Source organism: Ailuropoda melanoleuca, chromosome 9 (assembly GCF_002007445.2).
Source record: "Ailuropoda melanoleuca isolate Jingjing chromosome 9, ASM200744v2, whole genome shotgun sequence".
NCBI classification, from domain to species: Eukaryota; Metazoa; Chordata; class Mammalia; order Carnivora; family Ursidae; genus Ailuropoda; species Ailuropoda melanoleuca.
Window position 1 is genome coordinate 62,779,151 of NC_048226.1, and position 18,426 is coordinate 62,797,576.

Below are 18,426 nucleotides of genomic sequence, written 5' to 3' on the forward strand. Positions count from 1 at the left end.
CAGTCAAAACTAGAGGCTCTGACGGCCAGGGTCACCGAGGCAGAGGAACGCGTTAGCGAATTGGAGGATGGGTTAGTAGAAGAAAAAACGAAAATAGAAGCTGGTCTTAAAAAAATCCACGCCCACGAATGTAGATTACGGGAGATTACTGACTCTATGAAACGATCCAATGTCAGAATCATCGGCATCCCTGAAGGGGTGGAGAAAAACAGAGGTCTAGAAGAGATATTTGAACAAATTGTAGCTGAAAACTTCCCTAATCTAGCAAGGGAAACAAGCATTCGTGTCCAAGAGGCAGAGAGGACCCCATCCAAGCTCAACCAGGACAAACCTACGCCACGGCATGTCATAGTGCAATTCGCAAATATTAGATCCAAGGATACAGTATTGAAAGCGGCCAGGGCAAAGAAATTTCTCACGTACCAAGGCAAAGGTATCAGGATTACGTCAGACCTGTCTACAGAGACCTGGAATGAGAGAAAGGCTTGGGGGGGCATTTTTAAAGCTCTTTCAGAGAAAAACATGCAGCCAAGGATCCTTTATCCAGCAAAGCTGTCATTCAGAATTGATGGAGAAATAAAGACGTTCCAAAATCGCCAATCATTAACCAATTTCGTAACCACGAAACCAGCCCTACAGGAGATATTAAGGGGGGCTCTATAAAGGTAAAAAGGCCCCAAGAGTGATACAGAGCAGCAAGTCACAACCGATACAAAGACTTTAAAGAGAAATGGCATCATTAAAATCATATCTGTCAATAATCTCTATCAATCTAAATGGCTTAAACTCTCCCATAAAACGCCACAGGGTTGCAGATTGGATAAAAAGACATGACCCATCCATTTGCTGTCTACAAGAGACTCATTTTGAACCCAAAGATGCATTCAGACTTAGAGTAAGGGGATGGAGTACCATCTTCCACGCAAATGGACCTCAAAAGAAAGCTGGAGTAGCAATTCTCATATCAGATAGACTGGATTTTAAACTAGAGGCCATAGAGAGAGATACAGAAGGGCACTATATTATTCTTAAAGGAAGTATTCAACAAGTGGATATGACAATTATTAATATATATGCCCCCAACAGGGGAGCAGCAAGATACACAAGCCAACTCTTAACCAAAATAAAGAGACATATAGATAAGAACACAGTAATAGTAGGGGACCTCAACACCCCACTATCAGAAATAGACAGAACACCCTGGCAAAAACTAAGCAAAGAATCAAAGGCTTTGAATGCCATACTCGACGAGTTGGACCTCATAGATATATATAGAACACTACACCCCAGAACCAAAGAATACTCATTCTATTCAAATGCCCATGGAACATTCTCAAGAATAGATCATGCTCTGGGACACAAAACAGGTCTCAGCCAATACCAAAAGATTGAAATTATCCCCTGCATATTCTCAGACCACAACGCTCTGAAATTGGAACTCAACCACAAGGAAAAACCTGGAAGAAACTCAAACACTTGGAGGCTAAGAACCATCCTGCTCAAGAATGACTCGATAAACCAGGAAATCAAAAAACAAATTAAACAATTTATGGAGACCAACGAGAATGAATACACAACGGTCCAAAACCTATGGGATACTGCAAAGGCAGTCCTAAGGGGGAAATACATAGCCATCCAAGCCTCACTCAAAAGAATAGAAAAATCTAAAATGCAGTTTCTATATTCTCACCTCAAGAAACTGGAACAGCAACAGAGGGACAGGCCTAACCCACTGACAAGGAAGGAGTTGACCAAGATTAGAGCGGCATCGTCTTCTGAACCGAGTCGAACCTCTTGGTCTGGAAATGGGCATACTCCGCAGCTGCTCTCCATCTTCTCTTGCAGATCGCTCACTTTCCACCTCCTGGACCACGAGAAATTAAGCGCTTTACATTTAATCCCCACAATAATCCTTTGACATGGGTATTATCCTTGTTTTGCAGATGAAGAAATTGAGGCTTACAGATGCTAAGGAAGTTGCCCTAAAGAACCCAAAGTACTTGGTTTCCTAGGGCTGCTGAGCTTACCATAAACTGGGTGGCTTCAAAGCAACAGAAATGCATTCCCTTGCAGCTCTGGAGGTTAAACATCTAAAATTGTGACGTGGACAGGGTCATACTCAGTTGGAAGACATTAGGGGAGAATCCTTCCTTCTCTTTCCAGCTCCTGGTTGTCCCAGGCATCTTTGGTACTCATTGGCTTACAGGAGCATCACTCCTGTCTCTGCCCCATCTTCACATGGCCCTCTTCCCTGTGTGTCCCTTCTGTGTCCAAGTCTCAATCTCTACCCGCTCCCTCCTTTGTGCACTCACTGGATTTAGGGCCCACCCAAACGCCAGAAAGATTTCATCTTGAGATCCTTAACTAATTATATTTTACTGGTAGAAATCTTGAATAGCCTCCAAGATCAAGCTCAATGCCACTTCCTCCAAGAAGACATTCATGATTGCTCCAGCCAAGCTAGGAATTCTTTCTCCCATCCAAGCTCCAGTGGCCTTACTTCCCATGTCTCTGCTGCTCCCATGTCTCATTCTGGTTTTTTCCACAGTTGTCCTCGCTCCCCACCATACCCACTTCCCACTAACATATCACAACCTCATTCTTGTGCTGTGTATTCCCCTCCATATGCTCAGCCAGGTGAACTCATAATCATCTGCCTCTCCCTGTATTGAACAGTCGTGTATTAGTGAGCAAAAAGGTAGGATGCTTCAAAACCAACTTTCCCCCCATGCTCCAATTCCCCAAAATGGAATTTTAAAAAATAGCCCAGTTTACTTTTCCACATTGAATCCAGTTATTTTAATAATAATGTTTTCCTTCATTTGAATCTTTAATCTAATGGCAGCAAATCCAGCCCCTTCCAGGTATAATCCTCCCATGGTTTTTTCAGTTTCTTCTTATCACCAATGCCACCTTCTTTAGCTTTGGGGGACAGGCAAATATACTATTTTCGGGGGCTTTGAGGACCCGGATAATGTCTTAGTCAGTATATTCCCAGCACCCAGCGATGCCCGGGCACCCCATAAGGTTGAGGGAGGCACGAGGGAATGAATGAAGGCATAAACGTTTCACTGGGATAGAAGTCCTCACAGTTCTCGTGGGCTGATAACCTTGGCAGGTCTCACCTCACCTCACCTCACTGCACCCCTGTGAAGCGGGTGTTACTGCTATTTCCACGTCCCAGGTGGGAAACTGAGCCTGAGAGAATAAGGAAGTCCCCCCTGGTCGTGCATCTAAGTGATGAAACCAGAGTGAAACCCAAGTCCGTGTGACTGCAGAGCTGTAGAGCCTCTTGGCTGGATCGCGCCCGGCGTTGTCCCGCCGCAGCTCAAACCGAGGGAGCCCCCATGTGACAATCCGCAATAGGCTCCGAGCTTGAGAGTCTTGGCAGCTGTTGGCCATTTGGCTGGGAAGGTCTGAAATAAGTGAGTGGGATGGTTGAATCTAGGAGAACAGACAATAGCGGAAATAAAGACTGTGTATGTTCAGGGCGTGTGTGCGTGTGTGTGGTGTTGTGTATGTGAGATGCGGGGTGAGTGGTGTGGGATGTATGTGCTGTGTTTGTTGTATGTACACGTTTGTGTGTGTGCTGTGTGTGGGGGGTGAGGTATGTGTGGTGTATGTGGGCTGTGGTGTGTGCGGGGTGAGGTATGGGATGTGTGGTATGTGTGTATGGTGTGGTCTGTGTGTGGTGCATGGCATAGGGTGAGGGTGTGGTATCGTATGGAGTGTGTGTGCTATGTACATGGGGGGTGGTATGGGGAGGGTGATATCGTGTGGTGTGTGTGGTGGTACCTGGAGATGAAAAGAGCTGTGTCTACAGGAAACAGTTTGGGATAATGACAGATGCAAAGAACTCCGAGTCATAGCTGGACTCTACTCCAAGCTCAGACACTTAACATCTCAACTGGGACAGGTCATCTATCCCCCTGAACTTGTTTGCTGTAAGATGGCCTGTCAACTTCATGGGGCTGTTGGGACGGTCTATTCAAGAAGAAACACAATAAGAGCCCAATATACACAAGGGACTGCATTGAAGAGTATAGGGATAAAAGGGAAAAGTAGCGGTCCCTGATTTTAAGGAGTTTCCATTCCATTTAGGGGAAGGCAGACTTATAAAACTTACTGATTTATGCAGAATGGAAGGTGTATGATAATGAAAATGGACATGTCTTGAGCTCTTCACGTTTGACAGATTGAAAGTTGTTCATCTCACAATCTTAACAAGGTAGGTATTATTAGCAACCCCATTCTGGAGATGAGAAAAGTGATGGCCACAAAGGTTTAGCCCTTGCTCCAAAGACACACTGATATGTAATGGCAGTGATGTTGCCTGTGAAACCTGAATGTTCACTCTTATCATCTCCTTGTACTGTTTCCTTGAGCAATTCAAAGAGGTGAAGTGCACAGAGATGGGTACCTTGCGCTCAGTTTGGAAAAAGGAGAACAGGCCAGCAGAACCGAGTTACAGGGCTGGTGCTTTAGGCAAATTCAAGGTCCCATGGTTGTCACGATTAGTGTGTGTCTGATTACAAACTCAGAAACATAGGGAGGGTAAGTGACAGAGGGTACACGCAGGAGCCATTGATGTGAAAGGGGGACACCGGGTCGTTCCACATCAGCAAGGGGTCACACACCACCACTGGATAGATAACCACATGAGGAAGGTCAAGCCATAATAAAGCCAGCGAGGGTTTGGTTAAAGCTTTGCCTGACAAGATAGATCTCAGGCTGAAAATCACCAGTTGCTTTTTTTTTTTTTTTTTTGCCCCCTAATCTTTATAATTTCCTCTAATGTTTTAGTCAAGCTTAGGACCATGAGTGTTCAGGGAGCAAAGGCCCATCTGTTAAGTCAGGAATTTGCCAAAGTAAAAGATCAATCTGGCTTTTATTGTAACTTAGCATTTAGAGGACCCCAAATACTTCCCAACTGCATTAGCCAAAAATAACTGCATTATTGTGAATCATGGTTCTGAAGGAGAGATGTCAGGGATAGTCTTTGAAACAAATAACAATGGGACTCCCACCAATGAAAAGAAGAAATAAAATAACAAGTATGTTTCTGTAGAGTGTTCTTGCTCTAAAAGCAAATGGAAAGAATCATAATTGTCTTATTCGGGAAGGAAAAACATTTAAGAATGCCTTTTTTTCCCAAAGATTTTATTTCTTTTATTATAAGACACATAGGTAAAAACTTGCATATTCTGAAAAAGATAGAAAATGGTAATAAAATGGACGTTTTTCCTATTAAGAAATATATTCATAAATATGCTTTATCAAATGTTAAAATGGTTATTATTTTGCAAAAAAACAATAAATAGAGCAGAGCTGTGGCATAAAGGGTCAACCTAAAGTACTGGAAGTATTTACATTTTGTGTTTTATAAAAATTCAGACCTTTGATTATATTTCCAAATTTGGCATTTTGCACTCCAGGTTATCAATAATTCAGATTTTTAAAATATATTCTTGATGGCCCCAGACTTTAAAAACAATAAAACATCAATGGTGGTTTGATTAAGTAGAACTTGATTTAAATAACTTTCCCCTAAACAAAAAATTATAAGACACAGAAGCGAAGATATGATTTTTGATCCCATAAGTGGTACCTGTATCCCAATTCTACAAATTTCTGGATCCCCAACTGTGGGCATGCAACAAAATTTGTTGGCTAAGCTTTAGCTTCCAGCAAGGTCCATCATTTCTTTTCACAGCTTGATGGAGCAGTAATAGTCATGATTATGATGAGCCCGGTTCTATGATCCTAGCTCCGTGAATGTAAGGTACAGAGAAAAAAATTCTCCCTCCTTTGGATAAATCCTTTGACAGCTGTCCTATATTTGTCTATGACCCACTGGCCTCAAATTCATGTATCAGAACACTGGGTAAAATTTTAATAACGAAAAGTTCTTGTTCTGAGCATTCTTTTGTAGGCTTCAATTCTCTACTATCCAGAGGAGAGAGGAAACACACGTGAACACCAAACACATCCTTGAATGAGTCTTGGTGTTCAAGTAGCAAGGTCAGGCTTTTCCTGTAAATAAATACTGATTTTACAAAGATCTTTCGTTTCCCATGCGTTATGTTGCCCTTGAGGCTAACAAGTTAATTCCCAGCTACAATGGGGGAAGCCATATCTAATAATACTTAAGGATCCAATCTAATATAGATTATCGGTCCCAAAGGTGTTCAACGATGTCCATCAGGGGGACATCTGGGGTGACTCTGGGCGCCTAGAGCACAGAGAGGTCATGGCAGGATTTGGACTTGAGCTTGAAGGCCATATTCTTGTTGTTTTTGGCCACGATCTTGCCCCAGAAGCGCCGGGCTTTCCTGGGGATACTCTCCCTCCTTTTCTGGTAGGCCAGCCGCCGCTCATTCTTCTCCTTGCTGTCCCGCCGGAGGCGGACCTGCCGCACGATGCCCTCAAACAGCTCCTTCACGTTGTGCTGGACAGCCGCTGACGTCTCGATGAACTTGCAGTCGAACACCACAGCACACGCTCTCCCTTCTGGTGAGGAAAGGAGCGGAGAAGAAAGTCAGAGGAGCTCCACGGCACACGGCTGAGCTGGAGGACTCCTGACTTGGAGCTCGCTCAAGGCAGCTCTAGGTCAGTCAGTCCTGTGATGGTGACACGTGTCCTCCCAGGGAACAGAGAGAGGCAAGCGCAAGAGGCGGGCTTTAGAGCTGGTCCACCCCAAATGCACTGTGTGGAGGTCCAATGTCATCAGACACAGTAATATCGACTCTAACAATAAAAACCACAGCCTTCATTAATTGCACTATGTTACCTGAAAAATACAGTCCCCCTCCCAGACAGATGAAGAAACTGAGGTGGGGGCGAGCTTTTCAATGTGTAAGGGAGTTCACACAGCCCGTATGCGACAGAGGTGAACCCAGGCCTGCTTCACCCTCGCACTCGGATTCTTAACTTTTTCTCCTGACCTGGTTTCCCCAAATTGAAAAAGAATCCTACTATTTGACTTTCCTCTCTTAAAAAACAATGTTAAAGCTCTGAAGAGGTATTTTGAAAAAATGTTGATCATTTCACAAATGTACGATACAGTTAGAGCAAACTGTGTAACCAAGCTTTTCTGGAGCGGCCTTCATGGCAAACGTTCCATTCTGTTCACTGACCACATCTCCAAGTTTTGGTTAGAAAAAAAATGATCAGTGTAGACAGTCGTCTCCTAAGAGTAAGACATTCCCGAACTAGTTGTATACATGAAGTATTCATCAGGCTTCTTTTCTCCTGAGTGGGGCCTGGCAATGCAGTGTTTTATTTTTTACCATTGCACCAGGAACCAAATCCGTATTAGGCCAATAAAATCTCAAGGGCCCCAAAAGCACTTGGGGGCTCACCCAGCAAACAGGCAATATCCCTGAACTCAGCATGAAAATGTCTACGTGACACCATCAGATTGATGCCTTCACGGAAACTTAGGAAGCAAAAGGTAGGGGACGGGAGGGTGTTCCTAGGGTCTCCAGGAACCAGAGGCAGCCACAGCAGAATTCTTATTCTCAGTGAAACCCCCACAGCTCCCCCACATCAGAGTTCCCTTCATTCTTACATAAAGACACTACTTTTATTTCGCTGAACTCCTAAGAGTTCCCTAGAGAAGAGAAAAGGACAAGGAGAAAAGGTTGGGGAGTGCCAGTAAATCCCCAAGCATGATCTTTTCCCTAAAGGAATTCCAGGGTGGGGAATGGGAATCCAGCAAGTAGCCCAGATGGACAAGGCAGCGGCCATCAGCACAGAGACAGTCTGCGGGGAATGCTGGAGTCTTCTACTCAAAACTCCACGAAGCATTTTAATGAGTCCCTGGTTCCAGCTTTACGAAAGAAGAAAAGAGCGCCTAGGTGAAGGAAAAGCAGGGGACCCCGAGCCGGTCTCTGTGGGGCAGGCGCCACCCCTCTCACCTGATACAGACACTTCCCGGCACCGCACCAGGTCGCTTTTGTTGCCCACCAAAATGATAGGAATGTCCTCGGTCTGCCGGGCCCTGCGGAGCTGGATTCGCAGCTCAGAGGCCTTCTCGAAGCTGGCTCGGTCTGTGATGGAGTAGACAATCAGGTAGGCATCTCCGACTTGCATGCAGTGCTCCTGGAGCCATTCATTCTCCCCCTGATAAGATGAGAAGAAACTCCCTGAGTGCTGGGGAGCGGGGGCCTGGGAAATGAAGCATCATTTGCAAAAAAGCAGTACGTGTATCCCAAGGTGTTTACTGTCTGATTCCTCCTACAGCTTAAGTCGATAAATTATACGACTCTGCCAAACCACATTTCTAATTTCTATCTAATCTACCAAAAATGAGCCTTCTTCGACTTCCCACAACTCCCTTTTGCCTTTCCCAACTGATGAAATTTCGAACCCTTCTGTTGATAAGAGGAGGGTTCGCTATCAACAGAAGGTCTAGCATATAGGCTCAGAAGCCCAAAATCTTTAAAATGCAAATGTTGAAGACTAGTATTAAGAATGTCAACTTCAGGGGCACCTGGGTGGCTTAGTCAGTTTATCGTCTGCCTTTGGCTCAGGTCATGATCCCAGGGTCCTGGGATGGAGCCCCATGGCGGGCTGCCTGCTTGGCGGGAAGCCTGTTTCTCCCTCTGCCTGCCACTCCCTCTGCTTGTGCTCTCTGACAAATAAATAAAATCTTAAAAAAAAAAAAAAAGAATGTCAGCTTTCATTGAATCTGGTTTTAAATAGCTTTAAATGATCATCCATCCTTGTTGGCACTTTCCCTAAAGCAGATATACGTTTTTGTCTTTTTTTTTTAATAGAACTAAGGGCAAAACACTGCAACTTGCTTATTATTCAGAGCTCATTTGTGAATGACCTCTTCTTTAGAACAGTCTCCTACTTCAGAAAAAAAAAAAGCTAATCAAGAAAATGAGCCCACCTCACCTAGAACACTGAAAAGGACAAGGTCACCCTTGCACCAAACGGCCTGCGGGAAGGCAAGCTACGGAGAGCTACTGGCTCCGCATACCTTATTTTCCCACATGTCCAGGAGTATAATTGTTGCACTTTCCCCATCAACAATCAGTGTTCGCTCGTAGGTATCTTCTAGAAAAGAAAGAACAGTGATATTGGAGTCAGGAAAACAGACAACACTTTTACATGAGCAACATGTAGAAAATTACGCAAAACATAAGCTTACTAAATATGCAATTAACTATGCAAATATGCAGATACTCACAAATGCAAATTACTATTTTTTAATCACCTTCAACAACATTCTATGTATGTTCCTCCAGTACTTCCTAAGCAGAACACCTATGTCTTCTGAATGTGTCTCACTGAGCCACTTGAAGTGAAAGGCTTTCGTTCTCATCATTCCTAGACCTTTGTTATAGGAAAACCATTCATAAGGATAAACTCACTGAGAGCTTTGGACTCAGAGTCAATGGATGATGGCTTGAGAAAATGCTAACCGCCCAGTGGAACCGTAAGGCTCATCCATGAGCCTTACATGGAAATCCACTGTCCCTTTCAGTGGGGTGATTACTGGCAATTTCGGGAGCTCTGGGCTGAGACACTTTTCCTGTTTTGAGACACACAAGAAAAAACCTTGAGACTATCCCTGTCTTGGCTGAGGTTTTCTCCCTTAAAAAAATACAGTTCCCTAAGAATAAACAGGCTTATTTTTCCATCTTAAGTACAGCGTAAGTGTGGCCTCCAGCTCCATGTGGTAATGGAAACTTTCCTCCCTGCGCTTGAGCCCAGACTGAGTATGGGTGAAGGGTGAGCAGTACAACGGACCAGAGCAGCTCCAGCCCCCAGAAATCAGTTGGAGGGTAGGGCTGGCTGAGTTAACTGGGATTTTGCAAGAGGGATTGCCCATCAACTGCATTCAAACGAGCCCATCCCCACTCTATTTTCACAGTGAGGTTCCCTGTTTTGAATTTCATCATTTGAAAATTATAATATTCATAATGATTTTTTTTTTTTTACCATTTTTCTTGCTTCTTTGGCCTGAAATCTGTTTCCTGGAATATCCAAAAGGCTTGTGCCCTTACCTCCTTCCAGGAGAAGTGCTCCCTCACCATCTACTTAAAATTCCAATACATCTCCCCTACCAGTATTTCTTACTCCCTTCCAGTTTTTCTTCACCATACTTACAGGTACCTAACATGCAATCCACTTAACTTATTTGATTATTTTCTGTCCCTCTCACTCCCGGAAGGTAAAGGCAGAGATGTGCCTCTGTGCTGTTTACCGCTACATCCCCGCGCACCCAGGACAGTGCTCAGCATACTGCAGGTGGGCAAATACTTACCAAATGAATGAATGAATGAGAACTACAGCACTGGGGATATTAACACAAGCAAACCTGAGTTAGAATCTGGATGCCATTCCTTTTTAACTATGTGCTCTGGACCATTTAAGTGCTCTGAGCCTCAATTTCTTCATCTATGAAATGGGATTGATAACCATATTCATGCCTTACGGCTGTGTGACAATTACCTATGTTAAGCCTGGGCACAAAGTAGAAAGAGAATAAATATTAGCTGTTGTCATCACTTGTTCGGATGGAGGAAGCTGGTTCTTGCCAGACGTGGCGTTTCCTACTATTGCTAAAACCTAGCTTAACAATGCTACATTGGGGAAACCGGAGCATCTCTTGTTTTATAGTAGAGAGGGCTTTATAAAAAGCAATGCTCCTGGTTTAAACATTTCTTCATCTAGGAAATGGAATCAGCAGAGGGAAAGGAAGGAAAACATGGACAAATGAGAAGAAAGTTAACTAAGGATGGGATGGCTCTGTCTGTCAGTCTCCCTGCGTCCACAAAGTATCACTCTAATCAATGGTAATGGTGTCCCACTGGGGGATTAAAAGTCTGTTATGCCCATCCTGTCTGCCATGGACAACATGCGGCATGAATGGGATCACAGTGGGACGCACACTCTGGCTTACCGCAGAGTAGGGCCTCATGACGCAACAGGCATATTCATGCAGCCAAATGTCAGAGGCTGAGCAGCACAGAAGGGGGGCCGGCTGACTGCCCCTTGCGACCTTGGATTTCTTCTCTTTTCTCTAAAAGCCTTCCCTGTGTTCAGGAAATCCAAAACAGCACTTTCTCTGTCCCCAGCCCACCACTCACCACCCAAAAGTAAGTACAAGGGACTCACTTAGGTCCCCAGCAGTTCAAAGAGAAACGTACTACACTGCAATAGCTAGGGGGAAAAGCAAACCCGAACCTTCCCTTGGTTTAAGAGATACCAGATCATTAGCCTAGAGAAAAAGTGGATTAAGGATTACACCTTAAAAAGCAGATGCTTAACTGCTTTGCGGTTCTGGAAGATTCCTGGCCTTAACCCTGCCTGAAAATCATTGTGCTGCAAGCCCAGGAGCCTAAAACAATATATCTCCACCCTGTTTCGCCGCATTACACCTCATTTTATATACTGCCTCTGGCTACCCGCCGTACAGATTCTTCAAACACACAAAGCATCCTGTTTCTCCGCCCTCTGCTAACCAGGAGAGGGCCCTGCCTGCACCCAAAGCTCTTGTTTCTCTTCCTCTCCTTGTCACTCACCTTTTAGCCTTCTCAAGCCTAATCAGGTGAGGAGAGGGGGGACCAAAGAATATGGAACTCCGAAGAGTCCTTTGAAATTTGCCCTGGGTTGAGGGGTGTGGGACAAGGGTTGAGGACTATTGGCTGGTAGGACTTGTCAGTATCCTGGGTCTGGGGAAGTCCTCACTTCTCCAGTGCTCTCGATGACAGCGGGGGCGTACCTGCACACTCTGTGTAACCAGAGAGACCATCCTGAGGGGGTGGGATGGACCTTCTCTGCTTGGTGACAGTCGCCATCTCCCCTGGACTAGCACACATCAACCTGTCTTTCATTTGACCCCCACTGTGTGTGGAGGACCCTCCGGTCCAGGACTGGTTCAAGTGCTGTGTGGGACCTGCACAGGCGTTCTCTCTCATGCTAGAATGGGCTCCAGCAGACTCTTGAAAGCTCTGAGTTCCAACGTCCCTCTCCTCCAAAACTCTCAACTGCGGTCAGCTTTTCTAGCCCAGGAGATGCCAAGGGGCCATGAAGGAAGACCTGCGCTAGGAACACTGTGCTGGCGTCTTAGGACGTCTCACGGGGCCCTGGCCAAGAGCAGGACGAGAGGGGATAGGGACCAGAAGCAACAAAAGTGCCCGTTTGGGAAGATGAGCCTGGGGAAAGGAAATGGTAGATTCAGAATCGGCTCTAACGTGCATTCCATACTTCATATGTGCCAGGCACTGGGCTATGTGCTTAGCGTGTGTTCTCTCCTTGTCTCCTCTGACATCCTGTGAAGCAGGGATTGTCCCTGCTTCACTAACGAGGAGGTCTGAGGAGGGTCAGCCCTTCGTGCAAGAGCGCTCAGCTATGTCTGTACCAAAGCTGGGCTCCGAACCCAAGGTGACACACTTAAGTCCAGTGCTCTTTCCAGACTCTCCGTGTTCAGCTGCTGTACCTTCCCACCCACTTCAGGGCTTCCAGACCCCAGCTGTCCTTAGGGTCCAGCTCCGAGACCACCTCTTCCATGAACCCATTTCTGATTTCCACAGCCAGAAGTAATCTCTCCTCTTGATTTCCTACAGCACTGTCCTTGTACCTCTTTCAAGACACTCATCGCACCCGATCTTGGCGTGCAGTTGGTGTGTATCTGTCTCCATCACACATACTGTAAGCATCTTCGGGGGATGCCCTAGGACTCTGCACGTCCCCGTAGTGATTTACCAAGTTCCATGGTATATGCTCAGTAACTATTTAGGGATGAATGAAGGGATGAATAAATAAGGGCATTAAATGTGTAGAGAGAGTCGTAAGATTATTGCAATATAGCTGTAACAACATCCATCTTTATTAGAAGAAATTCTGATGAGAGTATTATGTAGAGGGTTTTTTTTATGGTTAATGCTGAGAAAAGAACAATGTGGGGGCATGCCTTGGAAAACCTTCTTTGGAAACACGAAGCCACTAGTGATTCCAACAGCTGCCTACAGATAAGAGATGTAATCCTAGACAGTATAAATTAAGTTACTCAAATAGGACACATTAGATAGGATGGCCCAACAGAGAAGCTTCTTGCCAAAGATTCTCTGTTGGAGGAGATAAGGAAAGGATTTTCCCTTCGCCCGCCCCGCCCCCCCCCAGCGCCGCCAAATACAGGAGCCTGCCTTCCCAAATTCCAGGTACGAGTCAGTGTCCTTAACACTCTGTGCCTATGGGGGGACCACCCTCCAGGGAAGCACCACACCACTCTAACAGACAAACATTTTTGAAAGTCTGCTACCCACTAACTTTTTCAAGACCTCCCTCAAAAAACAAACAAAACTCCTGGTTGATCTCTTCCTTCTGTCAATCTCCCGAAACACTTTACTGTTACTTCTTACAGTGTTCACCAATTTCGCCGTGCTCTGAATTACAGCCACGGCCACTTCACTCCTTCCTGAGAGGGAATACTGCATCCTATACATCGCTGGGTACCCCTGACCCTAGCACAGAGCCAGGCACGCGCCTTATACTCACAGCACGTGGGCGCTAAACCCGGGGGCTGCAGGATACAGTGAATGCACACAACTAGGTCTGACTCCCAGCCATACCCCAGACTAACTCTATCACCTTGGGAAAGTTACGTGATGTCATAAGCCTCCGTTTCTTCACCTATAAAATAGGATATTAATATGAAATTGGTTCAATTTCTGTTTTATCAGGAAAAACGTAGGAGAAGGACTCAGTATAGCGTCTGGGACGTAGCAGGTTCCCTGTCAATGGCCGTGCAAGAACATCCCCAAACTAAGATTACAAAGTCCTGAGTTATAATCCCACTGATTCTAGGTAAAACACTTGGTATCCCTGAGGCCAGTTTACTCCTATGAGTACAGGAATATTATAAGTACCAAAATTAACAGTAGCAGATATAAGGTACCCAAGAAAGCGCCTCTCCCATAGCAAATGTGCATTCTAGTGTTCATTCCTCCCTCCCTTTCTCCTATACCGACAGTCACCCACCAGCCTTTACAGAGAAAGAAAAAATCAGCCTTCCGATACTGACCCTATTTCTCCTTGACTCTCATTTAGCTATCGTCCCTGAGATTCCAGAAGTGAGGAGAGAAATCAATGTTCTATCAATGAGTCATCATCTGCAGTCCAGCTCAAGAGCTGCCACGTGAAGCGGTGAACTCCTGACACTGGAGACAATCAAGAAGAAACAGCCGAAATGGGCTGACGGGAAGGAGGAAGGAGCAGGGCTCCTGTGCGTCAAGCAGAGGGCAGAACCAACTCATCACTAAGGCATCTCCTTACCCTGGGAGTCTGTGATTCAGCTGTGAGTTGCAAGTGAGAGTGCAGACAGACCATGACACTAGGGCAAGCACTGGAAGGTTCTCCATTATGTCGATAGCTGCAGATAAGGACCTGCAGCTCCCCTTGTCACATATGCTAAGATGGAAGCTGCGGCTGAAAGTCACTGTATGAATACAGTTGACGATCAGTACTTCCCAGAATATTGTGATATGCTTTACACATATTTGAGGAACACATGCATTTTTGTGATGATGTCATCTCAAATCAGTTTTGGAAATAGGCGAGTCTTAAATAATAAATATTTTAAGTGAGATAGCACATGGAAAATTGTCTTGAAAACCTGTAAGACTCTATACAAACATAAGTATCACCATTGATATACTTAAAAAATTTTTTTAATAACGTACTATTTCAAATAGAGATATTAAACTATTTTACACCCTCAAAAGACTCCAATAATGGTGGAAACTTATGAATCCACTCTAATCGTTTTTGAAATTGGTTTGGTTTCAGGTATAACCGTGGAAAAAAGCTGTGTCTACACTGAACTCTTGACAAGTCCAGCTCAGAGTTGGTGAAAGCCAGAGGAGGGATCCTGACCCTCTGACGCTGCCCTCTTTAATCTGTCTACCCCCCAGTCCCTGCGGAGCTGGAATCTAAGAAATTCCCTTTCTGGCCCGGGTTCCATCTGCGAGCATTTGCATTTTCTCGTCCTGAGGACCCATGCCAGGCCTTTTGTGGGGACTCAGCTTCCCCAGCCCGTGCCAAGGACGCATAATCGCCACTCCCAACTCTGCAGAGAAAGGACCCACCCCCTCGTTCTTTCAGACTGGACCCCCGCTGATGGACAGAAGCCCAGTGGGGCTGGGCCACCTACCTCCCAGCACCTCGCAGTCGCTGTCCATGCTCTCGTGTACACCTGCAAAGATGTTGGCCAGAGTGGACTTGCCCACCCCCTGCTCCCCTATGAGCACCACCCGGTAATAGGTGTTCCCCGACTCAGAGGAGATGACGGAGTCTGTGGAGTCCGAGGACCAGCTCCGGCGGCAGTGGTCCTCTGGGGCAGCGCAATGGCGGCCGCGCTGGCCATACTGGTGGGGCTCTTTCTGGACCATCAGGTGCCTGCCGTCCGCCGGGATGCTCCAGCGCTGCTGCTGCGGCTGCAGGCCCACAGTGCCCTGGCGCATGGTGACATTATTCAGAGTCATCGTAGGGTCCTGGAGAACAAAGCGGCCAAGGGGTAAGCATTAGTAAGCATGAGCGAGAGCTCAGGGGGCTCAACCGCATAGTCAGTCATCAGTGGCATCTGGTTAGATGCGGTGAGACCCAAGGAACCCTGACCCAAGGAACCCCAAGGACGCTGTCCCCAAATCCAAGAGGCTTTCAATTAGTAACCAGTTCCTCAGGCAGACTGTCCTTTGCAAAAAGGAAAAAAGTACCATGAGTATCACCCACTGTCCTCCGGCTTCCTCCATCCTTAAGGAAGCCTTAAGGAAGCCCACTCAGCACTGACACAGAGGCAGCCCGAAGAAACCAGCAGCCTTCGGAGGTGGCTTGAAAAGCAACAAGTTAATGGAGCTGGGGACCAGCTGGCCAGGTTAGCTGCTCTTGTCTAAACATGGCTCTTAATTGCACCAGCGTCCAGCGGGCTTTTGTGCCTGGGTGGGAAACACGTGGCAATGACATCACTCCCTCTGGCTGGACTGGACAAGCACTTATTGGAAATTCCATGTTTAGTAAAGTTGCCCTGATGCTCTCCAGCTGCCTGAATAAGCTATTATTTGGGGGCAAAAAAGAATTTCTGTGTGAGGTTTATGCCTGGGCTCTGCCCTCTTGCCCACAAACATCATGTTTCAAAAATCCCAGCCCCAAGTCCTGTTGTTCCTGCAGGGAAATGATCTGCTCACCATCGGACCTATCAAATTGGCAGAGAAAATGCTTCACTCTCATTAAACCATGTCCACTCCAAAAGTTCTTAAATTCAGCTCGGATTTCCACCTTCCTGAGGAAAATCAGAAGGCCAGAGACACTGCTAAATGCCATTCAACAACTTCACTACAACTTTTCCTTTGCAAGCCTCCATCCCCTTGCACGGAGGTTTGTTCTCATGGGCTGCTTGAGATAAAGTAGACGGCTTCTCATGTGTATAAGCAAGATCATTCGTGAGAGTGAGAAACGCACACTCCCCTTCCCCGACTCACACCCACACTCCACACCCCAACACGCCGGCCACTTACAGGGATGACCAGCTGGTTTTTCAATCTCATTAAGGAGTGCCTCAGTTGGCCGGCTGGCGTTCAAACAAAAGCATGACGTATCAGTAAGGGCTGCCCTCTGACCACAGAGTCTGCAGGAGGAGGTGACCCTCCCACTGAACTGAACTAAGGAACCTGATGACAAATGGCATGCTCTGCACCTTAAANCGAACGCCGGGTGCTCGCGCCGGTGCCCGCCGTCCGTGCCGCCGCCCGCAGCCGCCGCGGCCCCGCGGTTTATAGCGCGCCGGCCGGCCCGCGCCGGGGCTTTTCCGTGACGTCAGCGCCCCCGCCGGGAGGGGGCGGCTCTGCAGCAAATTCCGACTTCGAGCCACTTCGCCGAGGCCGTTACTCGCAGTCATGTGACCCCTCTCTCCCTTTTGAAAAATAACGAGGGTTCCATCCCGGGCTCCTTTATTTGGTTTTATTTTCTTTTTACCAGGTGGCTCCAAGAAGTTGGGAAAATACGCTGAGTGCCACTTTATCGCGCTTCCCGGCAGAGCGCTTGCGAGCTGTCGGGACACAGGACGGAGAAAGAGGCAGGTTTGAGTTGGGACCCCGGCTTTGCCAGGAAAGCAGGGATCGGCCGGGCGCGCGCGGAGACTTCAGCCTCTCGGATGGGGCTGCAGCCACCTTGCGTCGCCAGGGCTTGTGTTAGCCGCATCTGCTGCCCGGAGAGCTGCCTCTTCCTGCCTCCTCTCACCCTCTTCCTGGACGACGAGGGAGGAAAGCCCCGCACCGCTTTGTTTCCCTTCTCTGGCACGGACCCACAGAGAAGGGGCCAGAGAGAGGTGACGAAGGGGGACAAGACCTTGAAAGGGGCAGTTCTGAAAAACAACTTAATGAGGGGTCCAAGCAGATTGTGCTAAATGCTGCTGGCCCTGCTCTGGGCCAGGATGCCAAGGCTCCTCAATCAGGGGATTTAATCAGCGCTCCAATCAGCAGCATTTCTGGGCCGTGGCACGGAGGCAATGCCTCTCAGCCGTGGGGGGAGGAGCCCTGAGGCAGACAAGGGGGCCGCGTTCCCCCGCCCCCACCCCCGCCCCGAGACTCCCGTGAATAAAGGGCACAGGATAAATAATAACTACCACCACCATTTACTAAGTACCTCTGCAGAGTACCTATGCTCAGTAGGTATTTTAGGCCTTCGCAGTACCTCAATCCTACTACAATTCTGCAAGGTAGATATATTGCTACCCCCAGTCTATGAAGAAAAATGACACTTGGCCAGAGAGCTTGCCCAAGGTCATGCAGCTGGTTTAAGTGGCAAAGTCAGGATTCAAAACCTGGTTTGTCCGACTCTTTGCACTGCACCACCAGCTGAAGGGTTTCAGTGACCTCCTTCTGGGGACATGGGCATTTCCCAGACACTGTTTGGAGATGACACGGGCCTTTCCAACACATCCATCCACTTTTCCAGCCAGCTTCATATCTGGGTTGGCTGGTGGCTCCGGGAAGCAGCCAAAGGCCCCAGCATCTATTTGAGTGGCTGGCCTCTGCCGTGATTATAGTCCATTCTCAGTTGCCCTGCATGCAGTCCTCTGCTTTGGGGATTATCCAAGTGACCAGCTGCTGAGACCCGCCAGGCCCCAAGCTGGCAACGGGGGATCCACAGAGTAATAAAAATTTAGAGCTCATTTAGTCCCAGGTGCCTTGGCCCCAGTCTCCTACTTTCTACGTAAGGAAGTTGAGACCCAGAGGGATGAGTACCCGTCAGTCAGTAGTAACTAGAGCTGGAACTAGAACCTGGGTATCATAATTTCCTGGATGGTGCCCTTCATTACCATCGAGTTTTCCTTCTGGGTTTAGGCAGGAGAGGATGGCCACAGGTGTGGGGAAAGGAGAAGATTGGAGTGGGGACTGGGGGGAGGAATGCCTG

General features: G+C 47.0%; 1 protein-coding gene across 2 annotated transcripts; it reads right to left on the minus strand.

The window, feature by feature from the left end:
* Window positions 1-5,146: 5,146 nt before the first annotated feature.
* Window positions 5,147-16,696, minus strand: GEM (GTP binding protein overexpressed in skeletal muscle). Of its 2 annotated transcripts, none has more exons than XM_034668309.1 (5): window positions 16,530-16,696; window positions 15,170-15,509; window positions 8,990-9,066; window positions 7,920-8,124; window positions 5,147-6,510 (listed from the first exon to the last, which is right to left on the minus strand). In XM_034668309.1, the coding sequence occupies exons 1-5, from the start codon at window positions 16,557-16,559 to the stop codon at window positions 6,233-6,235; spliced, it is 930 nt and encodes a 309-aa protein (XP_034524200.1). In that variant the 5' UTR covers window positions 16,560-16,696; the 3' UTR covers window positions 5,147-6,232. The 2 variants fall into 2 exon arrangements, with proteins under 2 accessions (XP_034524200.1, XP_019665653.1); XM_019810094.2 differs by lacking the exon at window positions 16,530-16,696 and adding an exon at window positions 15,732-16,181.
* Between the last annotated feature and the right edge of the window lie 1,730 nt (window positions 16,697-18,426).

What these genes read in the sequence shown, in the direction of transcription:
- GEM (XM_019810094.2), bottom strand. Translation starts at nt 15,767, where the DNA reads ATGGAGGAAGCCGGAGGACAGTGGGTGATACTCATG. An exon ending in TGGACATGTGGGAAAATAAG is followed by an intron (nt 8,125 to 8,989) that starts GTATGCGGAGCC and finishes TCATCTTATCAG; the next exon opens with GGGGAGAATGAATGGCTCCA. An exon ending in CCGGGAAGTGTCTGTATCAG is followed by an intron (nt 6,511 to 7,919) that starts GTGAGAGGGGTG and finishes TTTCCTCACCAG; the next exon opens with AAGGGAGAGCGTGTGCTGTG.